We start from the raw sequence: 13,207 nt of genomic DNA, 5'->3' as shown, positions 1-13,207 counted from the left end.
CCTGTACATGCAAAAAAAGGTAAATGCCCGGTATGTTACACGCTTCATCTGCCACGATGAACTCTCCAGAGGAACCGAAAAAATATATAGTTGTGGTAACTATACCATGCATCGTCATATGGAGAGGTGGCACCAATTAATTATAGTGCTGCATAAAAGAGAGATTTGGAGGAGAACCCCTGACCTGCTAGTACATTCATCAAAGAAGTGGCACTGAGAGCTTCAGAGGCAAGGGAAACGGTCCCAAATATTTAGAAGAACTTTGGAAAGATTAAAATGACATGTTTAGATTGTGGTAAATTAATTTCATGTGGGCAGATGAGTGTTACTCTAATAAATACAGCATATGAACATCATCATAGTCGATGGTTGGTAGAGACATTTTGACTATATCCTGGACCTGCCCGTCCTCGCCCAAAATGGCGCCGGAATAAATGGGACTCGTAACTCCTTGTTGTGTACTGGTTGCAGAACCTTGAAATCACGAGATACGTATGCAGTTTTGAAGCACATGGCGGGCGGGGACGAGAATTGATTGAATATTTCGACATCCCTATTGATATTAAGTTCTGATGTGTTATTGATTACTGTACTGTTGAAAATTCGAATTAACGTCACCCATGGTACTTGCCCGCAAATGTATATCTAGATAATTTTATTGTAACTGGCCCTGTCGTATTTTAATTAGAAAATGTACGTCCACCGATTCCGTAACTGTTAGACACCTTAGTTTTTGCAACCTAATGGCCCGCCCGTTACGTTCCTCTACAGTGTAAATGTCTATTCATCATATACGATTACAGTTTGCTCCGTGGCAGGCCCACGTGGTTATAGGCTCGTATTTGTATAATGAAATTTTCACAATAAAGGTTTTTAAAAGAAAACATGGTAGTAGTGTATACATTGGTAAAGTTTTTAATAATAGTCACTGTTTTAGAATCATTAAAAGGCAAGTGAAATAAAGCAGACCAATTACATGAAGGGTAAAAGGTATAATACGAAGGAACGCAGTAAAGATAAAGGGTCAAGGGCTGTTGTGTTTTCTATTCCTGCAACATAAAGTGATCGATAAGAATCTCATATTCAGGCGTATCGGCGACTAAGACAGCAGGTCGACCCTCTTTTGCTCAACGGCTCCGTCATGGGACGAAGAAACGCCCTTTTTCTCGAAAAAAGAATATATTTTACTTGCAGGACAGTTGTAAAATTTCCGGGAAAGTACATTAGCCTGGAACATTATAACATATATTTAAGAGAAAATAATGTTCGGAAGTAATTAAAAGCGTAATTTTTAGGTGATATGACCAAGGCTTTCATCATTAGAATAAGAAAAGTAAAATGAACCAATGAAAAGTTTTATTAACAAGTCACATGACTTGTTATGCTTACGTTACGCGCTGCGCGCCCCGGATGACTTCCGGATGCGCTAACGCGGCGCGTCATATGACGCATTACGCGACAACGCAGGTCCAGAATATAGTCAAAATGTCTCCACCAACCAGCGGTCGAAACACAACCCCTTTCAGCAGGCTAAATAGTTCTGTTAAATGACAACAGAAAGGACAGGCAAGAAGAACCATCAGTCAAAGAGGGGAGGGCTAGTTCTTCTCTACCGGGTTACATTGGGGCGCTACCGGAACTGATCGAATTGGTAGTCTACAGTGTTTCTGGATGTTTCAGACCGAAGCTGGGGTTAGCATGAGAGCAGCACCATTTCGTAGCTCCGTTGTGGCCATTCCGCAACCAATCATGGCAGCCGCTCTTTATCGTTATTTTGGGCGGGGTGGGTGGCGGAGCCGAGCTGTTTTGCAGCCATCATTGTGTGGAGTTCAGTTCATCTCACTAGTTTTGTATTTGTCATGAGGGGTTGTTCCTAATGTTTCTATTTTAGCGAGGTCAAAAAGAGATCCCATTAGTGGCCTACTGATTTTGCTCGATTCCTTTTCTTTCTTTTTTTACACGATTTTTCGTTATCTGCAAAGACTAAACAGAGTATTGCGACTCTGTGTTTGTTTGTAAATAGAGAATGAACCAAAGAGAACCAATTCTAAAACAGTAAATACTTGGATAACAATCAATCAAATGGAGAGAGAAGCAGGCACGACGGATTACAACGGGGGCAAAGGCCTGCGTTAACTACCTTTCACTATCTGCAAAGAGAGAGTACTCCTAATAGAAATGAGGGGGGGGGGGCACCATTCAAAGCAGATCAGTGTGCATAAACACGAAAATGTTTTCACTTACCACGTACTTGACATTCGACAGCTTATGATATTTGCTATTAAAAAACCATTGAAATTCACTGAAAAAACCATAGGTTATAGACCATATATAGTTAGGAATTAGCATTTACAAAACCTTGAAAATTCACTGAAAAAACCATAGGTTATAGACCATACATAGTTTGGAATTAGCATTTAAAAAACCTTATTTTACTCACACAAAACCATTGAAATTCCATATATAGTTAGTTGCACTAACTATATATTGCGCACCCGCAATCCACTGCTGATGATGTCACATATTACATCATTCATGACATGGTCAGTGACATCACTGATGACATCACTGATGACATCTCAAATGACATCACTGATGACATCACTGATGACATCTCATTTGACATCAATGACCACATCACTGATGATATCATTCATGTGACAATACAATGCATCTCCTCACATTTTAATATAACCTCTGTTTCACCCAGTGTTAAAAACAGAGTATAATTTTTGAAACCATTGACACACCAATACTAGTTACTACATACGTACTCACTGATTCCTACGTCTACACACACATTCACTCATTCACCCATACAATCATTCATACATAGAATCACTCATGTTTAGAACACTATCATATGCACTCATACACCTATACAGACACTCACACTCTGCCACTCATCCATGGAGTTACTCACACACCTAGTCAGTCCTGTAAAGAATCAATCACACTTCCATTTTCTACTCTATACAGTTAAACATAGAGCACCTTACGTTTTCAACCATATACTAACACATACTTACTCTCTTATACAATCATTGATACAAGTACACATTGATCTGTACAGAGTCACACACCTCCCAGCCAGCCACACACACACTCAGTCTCCCATGCAAATACTTGGGCAATCAATCAATAACCCATATAGTTACTCATATAGCTACTGATCAACACATGCAGCAGTTTACAGAACAACAGACATAATGATGCACAAATTAAGACAGTTTAGTCACTAACCCATGCACTCAGTGAGACACATTTAATCACTCACTCCTACATTCAGTCATGCACCTACTAAATCCTTCGTCCAGACACTTATACATCCACTCATTCTTCAATATGTAAGACATATTTTAACTTTACAGAAACATAGTCACTGGATGTTGTCATCAGTGATGTCATCAGTGATGTCATTTGAGATGTCATCAGTGATGTCATCAGTGATGTCACTGACCATGTCATGAATGATGTAATATGTGACATCATCAGCAGTGGATTGCGGGTGCGCAATATATAGTTAGTGCAACTAACTATATATGGAATTTCAATGGTTTTGTGTGAGTAAAATAAGGTTTTTTAAATGCTAATTCCTAACTATGTATGGTCTATAACCTATGGTTTTTTCAGTGAATTTTCAAGGTTTTGTAAATGCTAATTCCTAACTATATATGGTCTATAACCTATGGTTTTTTCAGTGAATATATATATATATATATATATATATATATATATATATATGTGTGTGTGTGTGTGTGTGTGTATGTGTGTGTGTGTGTGTGTATGTGTGTGTGTGTGTATTTATGTACATATACATATATATAAGTTGTGCCACTTATAACTTCTGAACAGATGATCCAGTAAAACTCGGGCTAAATCATCTTTTCACACGACCAGACAATCGGGAGGACCGGTGTTATTTTAAAGAGAAATAGTTGCATTCAGACCTCCCCCGCCCCTCCCAGCATCACACACTTAGTAGTTGTTTACAAACTTAATGGTGTACCAGACTGAGGAAGTTGCACCCGATAATGTGTAATCACAGCAGAAAGAGCATGGTTCAGGGGGCGGGGCTAAGGTCGCTGTTAACCGCCTCTCCATAAAGGCATTAATCAGATTAACCCGTTCAATTATCTGCTGCGTCCAGGGATCAGGCTGTGGCCGGGGGGCTCTTAAAGCGCTTTTCCTAATGGGGGAATGGATTACCTTAATTTCATTAAAATCTCAATACACAGATCAGGCTTCCTTTTCACGCCTCTCTGCCCCCCGCACTGGGGTCCCAAGCAGGACCACGGCTGGTGCACTGCAGCCGAGTACAGGATGACGTGGGCTGGGTATAAAAAAGGGGCTGGGACTAGGATGGGGCATTGCAGCAGGCGCTGGGAGTTCAGTCCACGGGAGAGGAGTTTGGGAGGAGACGTGACCGGGGCTGTCCATCCGTCAGAACTCGTGTGCGCTTGTGCCAGGGCAGCCTCCTCTGCTCAGCCCCCGGGTGGGTGATGCCTTCTGGCATGTTCAGCATTGACAGTATTCTGGCCGCCAGACCCCGCGGCAAGGACTCGGTGCTGCTGCACCAAGGCGGCCCGCTGCTCTACCCGGGCTTGGGGGAGCCTCTGTACGGGGCGCCCACCGCGGCGGACTACGGCGGCTTCTACCCAAGGGCCCTGGGCCCCACGGCCGGCCTCCCGACGCTGGCCGGCTCCAGGGTGGGCTACAACGGCGGCTACTACTATGGACAGCTGCACTTGCAGCCTCCGGGGGCTCCCGGGTGCTGCGGGGCCATGCAGCCCCTCGGGGCCCAGCAGTGCTCCTGCGTTCCGGCTCCGAGCTCAGGTAAGGACCGAGGCAGGGAGGGAGGGCCAGGGCACAGAGCGATGTATGAAAAGTTAATGCTTCCCTAAAAGCTCGTTTACTTTACACAACTTCTTTCCGTCCATAAACTTTCAGACTATGCCTCATGCCGTAGTACGCTAACCATTATGATAAACATCGTAGATATAACGTATACGTTTTTATACTGCTTGTATTTTATGCTGTATAAGTGTGCGCATTTTGCACGCAAAGCCTATGTATACATGTGCGTATAGATGTGCTTATACATGAATGGGTATGCTTCTACGTATGTTTTAAATAGGATTATTTAGAAATCTACACCTGTACATTAACTTGGGCACAATGTTTAACCTGCACATTAACTTGGGCACAATGTTTAACTTACATATTGTACAGAAAGTAGCAAAGTCCCTAGTAGTGACTATACAGAAAGTTTAAGAGCATCTGTGCTCCAGACTGGAGTCTTTTTACCTGTTTTTGGGATACTTCAGACTGACTTTCGATCGATCTATCGATCTATCTATCTATCTATCTATCTATCTATCTATCTATCTATCTATCTATCTATCTATCTATCTATCTATCTATCTATATATCTGTCTATCTGTCTGTCTGTCTATCTATCTATCTATCTATCTATCTATCTATCTATCTATCTATCTTTCTATCTATCTGTCTGTCTGTCTGTCACACGTCCGTCTGTCGCACTATTTCCCTAATGTGTCCCTTCTTTCTACATGTCCTTCTATCTATATTCTTTTTCTCATTCTCTCGGTCTTTCTACTTATCTGTCTGTTGACTGATCTATCGCCAACAGTCACTTACACGTGATTGCTTCTTCAAGTCTCTGATATCCCGAGGTCTATTTTGAAAGCAATGTTTATGTCTCATTTGAAAGTGTTACTCCATGGCCTTAGGCTACTTGCGTGATTCATTCATGGGACAAACACTGACGTCATCAGCATCTACACAATCTCCTGTTCTAAGTATACAATTAAAGCAATATTTTAAGAAGATGTTGTCCGATGAGTGTTTTGAATTAGCATTTAAGTATAAAGCGGTCTAATCTTAAAATAGCTTTAACGACAGTTGCTCGAGTTGTGTTTTGTGCTATAGGGACTTTACTTAAAAGAAGTTTATATCTTTGGATGTCCTTATTCGCATAATGAGATAACTTTTTGTGAGCTCTGAAACCAGTATTTCGGCGTTATCTTTTTTTGTATGAAACGCCAACCTTTCAGTATGTGACATCTATTTCGATTTTGTAATATGTATGCACAATTTCTTTCATGGACGTTAAATGTTATCTGGTACACTTTTAAAGCTACCTGTGTTTGTTTTATGAGATGTGTACTTCTAAGAACTTTGAAACGTGTCAGATACATATCTTTCAACTTTTCCATTGAAATGAAATCTTTACTTTCAGTGAAATTAAACAGTTTCTGGTCAGTGTGTAGAAGCTATCCTTTTTTGTACTCCAAGTTATATAAGCTATAAGAAAGGTCGGTGTTTAGCGGAGATCTTTTTCGGGGTTGCGACATCCACAATACGTTTAAAAGCTGCCTGTTTAGTATTTTGGAACTATTTTTATAGGATGAGAGAAACATTTTAATAAGTTATAAATGTCTCGTGTTCAATTATTTCGACTAATTTGTTGGTTGCATTTGGGATATATACATCCAAGAGGGACCCCCACGTGTCAGATAAGAGTGTGGAAAGAATCCGTTTTTATTTTATAAGATCGATATGCTAAAGTTTGAGGATTTTGAAATAGTCACTTCTGTTTATTGGAGGCTATTCTCTTCTATGATACAATATATGTAGTTTAAAGAAGTTACTAACAAGTAGTTACACGTGTGTTTTGAAACGGGGCTTCTATATCACAAAATAGGGAATTTCAAAAGGCTAAACCACAGTTAGATGTGTGTTTTCGACCACTCCTCTTTTGAGTTATAAAATAAGTAATTTCAAGAAGTTGAAAGACAGCTCGATGTCTAGTTTGAAAAAAATTAGTGTTTAATGAAGTTAACAAGTAGTTGGATGTGAGTTTTGGAGCAGCCGTTTTTGTATTACAAGACATGCGATTTCAAGAAGATAAAAGTAGCTAGATTTGTGCTTTGGAAATGTTTTTTTAGGTTAGGAAATATGTGATTTCAATAAGTTGAAATGTATTTAGATGAGTGTTAATGGCTTGGCTCTATTTGGTATTAAGGTGTGTAGTTCAGTTCAAAGCCTTTTATTTCGGTTCAACAGCCATAAAACGCATATAAAACACGTGGGGAATATGAATAAATCACGTTATTATATAAATACAAATAAAACGTAGTACGAAATGCTTGATTATTACAGCCTATAGACAAAACAGCCTTTTTGCGACGGTTGCCATTAAAACTTTGAAATATAAATGCATTTGATCAATAAGGTTTAAAAAAAATGAGAGTAAGAAAAACCCGTCATATTTTAGAACATCCAGGGTCAGGCTAGGGATGGTTGTGCATAATATTTTCATTATGTATCGCAGTAGAAGTTTGTTTTGAGCGGGTCTCTATTTCTATTTCAGAGAAGTATAGACAATTTATAGAAACCAAAAAAGTATTCCCTGTGTATTTTCAAACTGTCCCTTTATTACATTGCAACGTATATACTTTATAAGAATTAAAAATTAGTCAGGTGTGTGTTTTGTAATTGTCTCTTTTTGTGTTGTCAAGTGTGCACTTTCAGGGACTTAAACAGAAGTCACCTCATTGTTTTGGATTAATGAGGGCGCAGGGCGGTACTTCCAAGAAGTAGACACATTTTCGCGTGTGGTTCTGAAACCAGCACCGCATCACATAGGGTGACTGTAGCATGCGTGTTTATAAGCTCTATTGGCCTGCACTGTACTTTGCTCTGCCCCGGGAGCGCACAGGGGAAAGTTTGCTGTGTGAGCAGGGGGGCTGCTGTTTACTATTTATAGTCGGCGTTGCCCTCACCGTGCCCTCCCTTGCTCCCATCCAGGTTACGACGGCTCCAGCTCGGTCCTGATGTCCCCTATGCCCCACCAGATGATGCCCTACATGAACGTGGGCACCCTGTCCCGCTCCGAGCTGCAGCTCCTTAACCAGCTGCACTGCCGCCGGAAGAGGCGGCACCGGACCATCTTCACCGACGAGCAGCTCGAGGCCTTGGAGCACCTCTTCCAGGAGACCAAGTACCCGGATGTGGGCACCCGCGAGCAGCTGGCGAGGAGGGTCCACCTGCGAGAGGAGAAAGTGGAGGTGAGTGTCCCGCGAACACCATGCCCGGGCTGGGCTTCAGTAAAGCACAGGTTCAACCCTGACGCACAGGCGTGCATAGCGCAGCTGCAATGCTGGGTCAGCTAAGAACCCTTTATTTCGCCGTGCGTGCACTAGCCCAGCACCAGTGGTGAAAAGGCGCCCACGGAGCAATCGGGACGGAGATGAGGGGGTGGTAGTGGCCCTGACAGCTGTGAGCCCGACGAAGAGGGCGCATACATTCTAAGGGAACCAACTCCGTGTACATCAAAAGTGTTAATAAGTGACCATTTTCTAATAATGAATATGTACCGGACAGCATAACTGTAACGATCGCTGAGATAAACAGTTAGAAAGAACCCCCTTCAGAGTTTCAAACATATTTCTTTTCACAAACACACTTGTTTTACAAAGGCTGGCTATCTATCTATCTATCTATCTATCTATCTATCTATCTATCTATCTATCTATCTATCTATCTATCTACCTATCAATGTCTGTTTAGTTTAGACATACTCTCATTCTCTTGGGGGTGTGTGTACCTTATTTTGGGAATTATTAACCACAAATTAACCCGTTAGGCGCTTCCGTACAGGGTAGTCATGCGCCTGAATGTAGGACTTCACATCTCTCACCATCCTTGCGCACACTCGCAGAATTTTGGGGCCTAAACAGTACAATTATGCCCTGTCGCGTCATTTTGTCTAATTAGAAGGAAGGGTGGATAAAAAGCCTTTGAAGTTCAGGGCCAGGCACAGGTCGTTGAAGACGAGTCGCTTAAGTACCAGATTCGTTTAGTTGTGCAGTTCGGGGGTGAGCGTTGTGTGTACCCCGCCCCTGCCCCGAGAAGGGGAGCTGACATACAGTGTCAGAGTATCAAGGAGAGTGGCCAATACGCATCGGAGCGCGTTTTATTTATATTGTGCAAACATACGAATACTTTAGAAGAGTTGCAAGTCAGAGATAGGTGTAGCGCTGTGCAAACTGCACATTCTATACGAAAACTACAATCAGAGGACTTTGGACTGGGGAAGGCTGTAAGGAAAATGTGTTCATGTCTCTACGCACTCCGCACCCATGGAAAATGGAACACAACAACCCAATTTAAATGCACCCTCTGTCTGAATATCGCTTTGATCTGAGAGACCCCAATATTTCAGTTTTTAAGTTTAATTTCTGTTGAGATCTGCGATTGAGACCAAGTCGGACTGGGAAAGAATATAGGCCGGACCCCGTCCCCAAAATAAAAGTGTCCCCTTTAGGAAATCAGATGGCTAAAAAGTGGGCCACATTTGCAAATCAGGCCGTTTGTACTGGTAAAGACATGTTGTATAAGGGTCGAGCAATGTATGGGAGGCTTTATGCGCTTGCTGCAGGCCATGTTTGTGGTAATATTAATGGGAAAACCACCCACTAGACCATGACACAGGCCCAAAAACAGACAAAAAAACTATACACGCACTGAACTCAAACCAGTTCTTGCACTGCTACATTGCCAGATAGACCAGTCCTATCCTGCGCGAGACCCACCCCCTCACTGAAGGGTAGTACTGAGCCTCCTACACTCGTCTCTTAACCCCCCACCTCTGGTGAGATCGGCTCATGAGACGTCAACATGGCCCCGATCAACATGGCCCCGAATAAACACCCTCTCCCCGCCGCACTGACGTCTGATGTCGGTATGTCTCTGTGTAAGCACACCCCTTTGAAAGTCTTCTAAGCCTCTCTACCATATGTCTGTTGAACACACACTCTAGCGTGACGTCTGTTGAGATATACTCACGAGACCTCAACAGGTCCCTGTGTAGGCACACCTCCGCCGAAGTCTGCGAGATCTGGCCGTGAGACCTCAATGTCTGTCTGTCTGTATAAACTCACTCCCGCGGAAGTCTGCCGAGGTCTGCTCATACACCCGGGATGTCTCTTTTTAAGCACACACCCAGTCTGGAGATTGATGAGACCTCGGTAGAAGACAAAACATGTCTCTTTCGAGGCGCATCGCCTTGAAGCCCGTTAAGGATTATCCATAGGCACTCAACATGTCCCTTATAAGCACACCCCTGCTTTACATAGGTGAGGTCTGTTTAAGTGATCCCTAAACGGGCCTCTAGAATGTTACACCCTGTTTTATTCCAATTTAAATTTGTCGACTTGTTCCAACAAACTAAACACGTAGGCACGCCCCGTTTGAAACCAGGCGTGACCAGTCCGGGAGACCCAAATGTGTCTCCTCTAATAAATCCGACGAGATCCATTGTACGTGACTTTAAATGGGACTTTTAGGCACACGCCCTGTTTGAATTTCTCTTTAAAAAGGCCCCGAGGCCTTCGGTAAGTCTTGTTCTCAGTATAACCCTCGCTTGAAACAAGGCAAGCATGTCAATGGCACCCCAACTTGTCTCTAAGCAAACCCCGTGATTAAATCCGGCTCAGGTCGGCCTTGAAACACCAACGTGGCTCTTTCAGAGCACATCAAATGTTTAACCTCTAAAGCTACATTGAGTTCACTACTTAGCTATTTCGGAGCACAACCCATGTGAGAATCCCACCTAAAGGTGCGTTGAGACCCCTGAGACCCTCTTTCATGGCACATCCTACGTTTGAGAATCCTACTTAAAGTTGCGTTGAGACCCCTGCGCGGATCTTTCAGAGCACATACACAGTTTGAACTTCTTTTAAAGTTCCGTTGAGACCCCTACGTCGCTTCAGAGTACATCCTATGTTTGAATCCTACTTAAAGTTGCGTTGAGACCCCTGCGTGGCTCTTTCAGAGCACACACAAAATTTGAACTTCTTTTAAAGTTGCGTTGAGACCCCTACGTCGCTTCAGAGTACATCCCATGTTTGAATCCTACTTAGAGTTGCGTTGAGACCCCTGCGTGGTTCTTTCAGAGCACACACACAGTTTGAACTTCTTTTAAAGTTGTGTTGAGACCCCCTACGTGGCTCTTTCAGAGTACATCCCATGTTTGAAACCTATTTAAAGTTGCGATGAGACCCCTGCGCGGTTCTTTCAGAGCACATACACAGTTTGAACTTCTTATAAAGTTGCGTTGAGACCCCTGCTTGGCTCTTTCAGAGTACATCCCATGTTTGAATCCTACTTAAAGTTGCGATGAGACCCCTGCACGGATCTTTCAGAGCACATTCGCAGTTTGAAATTCTTTTAAAGTTGTGCTGAGACCCCTGCGTGGCTCTTTCAGAGTACATCCCATGTTTGAATCCTACTTAAAGTTGAGATGAGACCCCTGCGCGGCTCTTTCAGAGCACATACACAATTTGAACTTCTTTTAAAGTTGCATTGAGACCCCTGCGTGGCCCTTTCAGAGCACATCCCATGTTTGAATCCCATTAAAGTTGCATTGAGACCCCTGGTTTGCTCTTTCAGAGCACATCCTATGCTTGAACCCTGCAAAGCACCATTGAGACCCGTAAGCGGCTTTTTTTTTTCTAACACTGTTTCCTTTTGCCGGTAGGTCTGGTTCAAGAACCGCAGAGCCAAGTGGAGGCGACAGAAGCGGTCCTCGTCGGAGGAGTCCGAAAACACGCAGAAATGGAACAAAACCTCCAAAACCTCCCCGGAGAAGCGACAAGAGGAAGTCAAGAGCGACCTGGACTCGGATAGCTGATGCCCGCCGGGGGCGCAGGATGGACTGGAAATGGCTGTGCCACGCGCACAGCGGATGCTGCTACCTTGCACTGGCTCTGCCGCCCGACAAGATGTATATACTGTACATATGGTGACTTATAAGCTCCCTGTAAATAATTGTGTCTCGCGCAGCGGTTGCACAGGCGTACACTGTATGGCCCACTTGTAATGTCCTATTTATGCCTAAGTTAATGGAATCATACAATAAACCCGTGGCACCGAGTAATGTGCCTGGCCTCTCCACCTGCCGGTTTCTGCTGCTCATTTCTTTGCTCACTGCCTGCCTGCTGTCGGAGGACACCGGTGAGTACCCGCTGTCTTCGACCCATTCGTGCATACAGTAATGCTTGGAAAGATACGTCTCTCTTGTATGGCGCACAAGGCGAACTTTGCGCACGAGAAGTAAATCGCCGCAAGGCAAACCCCAAGGAGCTTTGACATGTAGAGGAACTGAGGAAAGAAAGGGGAATTGATTTGCTGAGGATAAAGTAATTTGGCAATGGTACAGCCGGCATTTATTCAGAGGGCTCCCGGCTCGAAGTCTGCATTTTAGCCTATTGACGTCATCTTGTCAGATTAAAGTATGTTCACCACATAGACTAAACTAGGTCGTCCTTAAAATGCATATAATTTCAAACAATCCCCAATTAATATTTACACAACTTAAATTATGTTTATTTTCCGACACCCTGGGTCTTTCGCGATGCCTTCTATTTGGACAGGTGAAAAATAAAATCCTGGCTTCCTACATGTTCCAATACAAAATTCCAGGACCTGGAATAGTTGGGAGAATGGGGACTGAAGGTTACAACCCTAAGGGGCCTCTTTACAAGCCTCTTACGCTACCGGTGCGTCACTTGTTCTCATATTAAAAGTGACCTCCTAGTGGCTTGTAAATAAGGCCCCTACAATTGTAGAGCCCGCAATCGTTGCTAATGCACGTAGGCTTCACAACGGGCGGGTTACATAGGCTAGGACAAAACACGCATTTATAAAAATGATTTGAAATAACGGATGAACAAAAGCTCACTGCTTTCCTAACTATAATGTTGCTACACTTGTCCGAAGATCACCCAACGAGGTTACCGTGAAAAGAGCAAAGCGAAAAAAATCCCAAATTTTATACAGAGAAAGCAAATTTAATCAAACAAACAAAAAAAAAACACAACAACGAAAAACTATATTTCTGTTATAAGAAATCCTTCTTGTATTGTATCGGTCTGATTCCAGGCACCCGCTAGATATTTTATGCATGAGTTTTTAAAATCTTTTCTTCAGAAATGTTCACATTTAGGACACTTTGACGCAATTTAAATAGAATTAACGATATTTGCCAGCGGAGTGTATTGAAAAAATGTATGCCCCCTTGTTAGGTTGTCTGGTGTCTGTAATGGGTCATTCAACATTTTAACAAGAGGACAGAGAGTACCCTGACTTTTTCATAAATCTCTCCACACCTCTGAAGGGT

The 13,207-nt window shown here is 43.0% G+C and overlaps 1 protein-coding gene across 1 annotated transcript; it reads left to right on the top strand.

The window, feature by feature from the left end:
- The first annotated feature begins 4,502 nt into the window (after window positions 1-4,502).
- Window positions 4,503-11,975, top strand: GSC (goosecoid homeobox). Its single transcript, XM_078662062.1, has 3 exons — window positions 4,503-4,836; window positions 7,834-8,093; window positions 11,567-11,975. Exons 1-3 carry the CDS (start codon window positions 4,503-4,505, stop codon window positions 11,717-11,719), a joined length of 747 nt encoding a protein of 248 aa, XP_078518188.1. The 3' UTR covers window positions 11,720-11,975.
- Window positions 11,976-13,207: the final 1,232 nt, after the last annotated feature.

The sequence above is a fragment of the Lissotriton helveticus genome, chromosome 9 (assembly GCF_964261635.1).
Source record: "Lissotriton helveticus chromosome 9, aLisHel1.1, whole genome shotgun sequence".
In the NCBI taxonomy this organism is placed as follows: Eukaryota; Metazoa; Chordata; class Amphibia; order Caudata; family Salamandridae; genus Lissotriton; species Lissotriton helveticus.
This window is presented reverse-complemented; position numbering and strand designations above follow the sequence as displayed.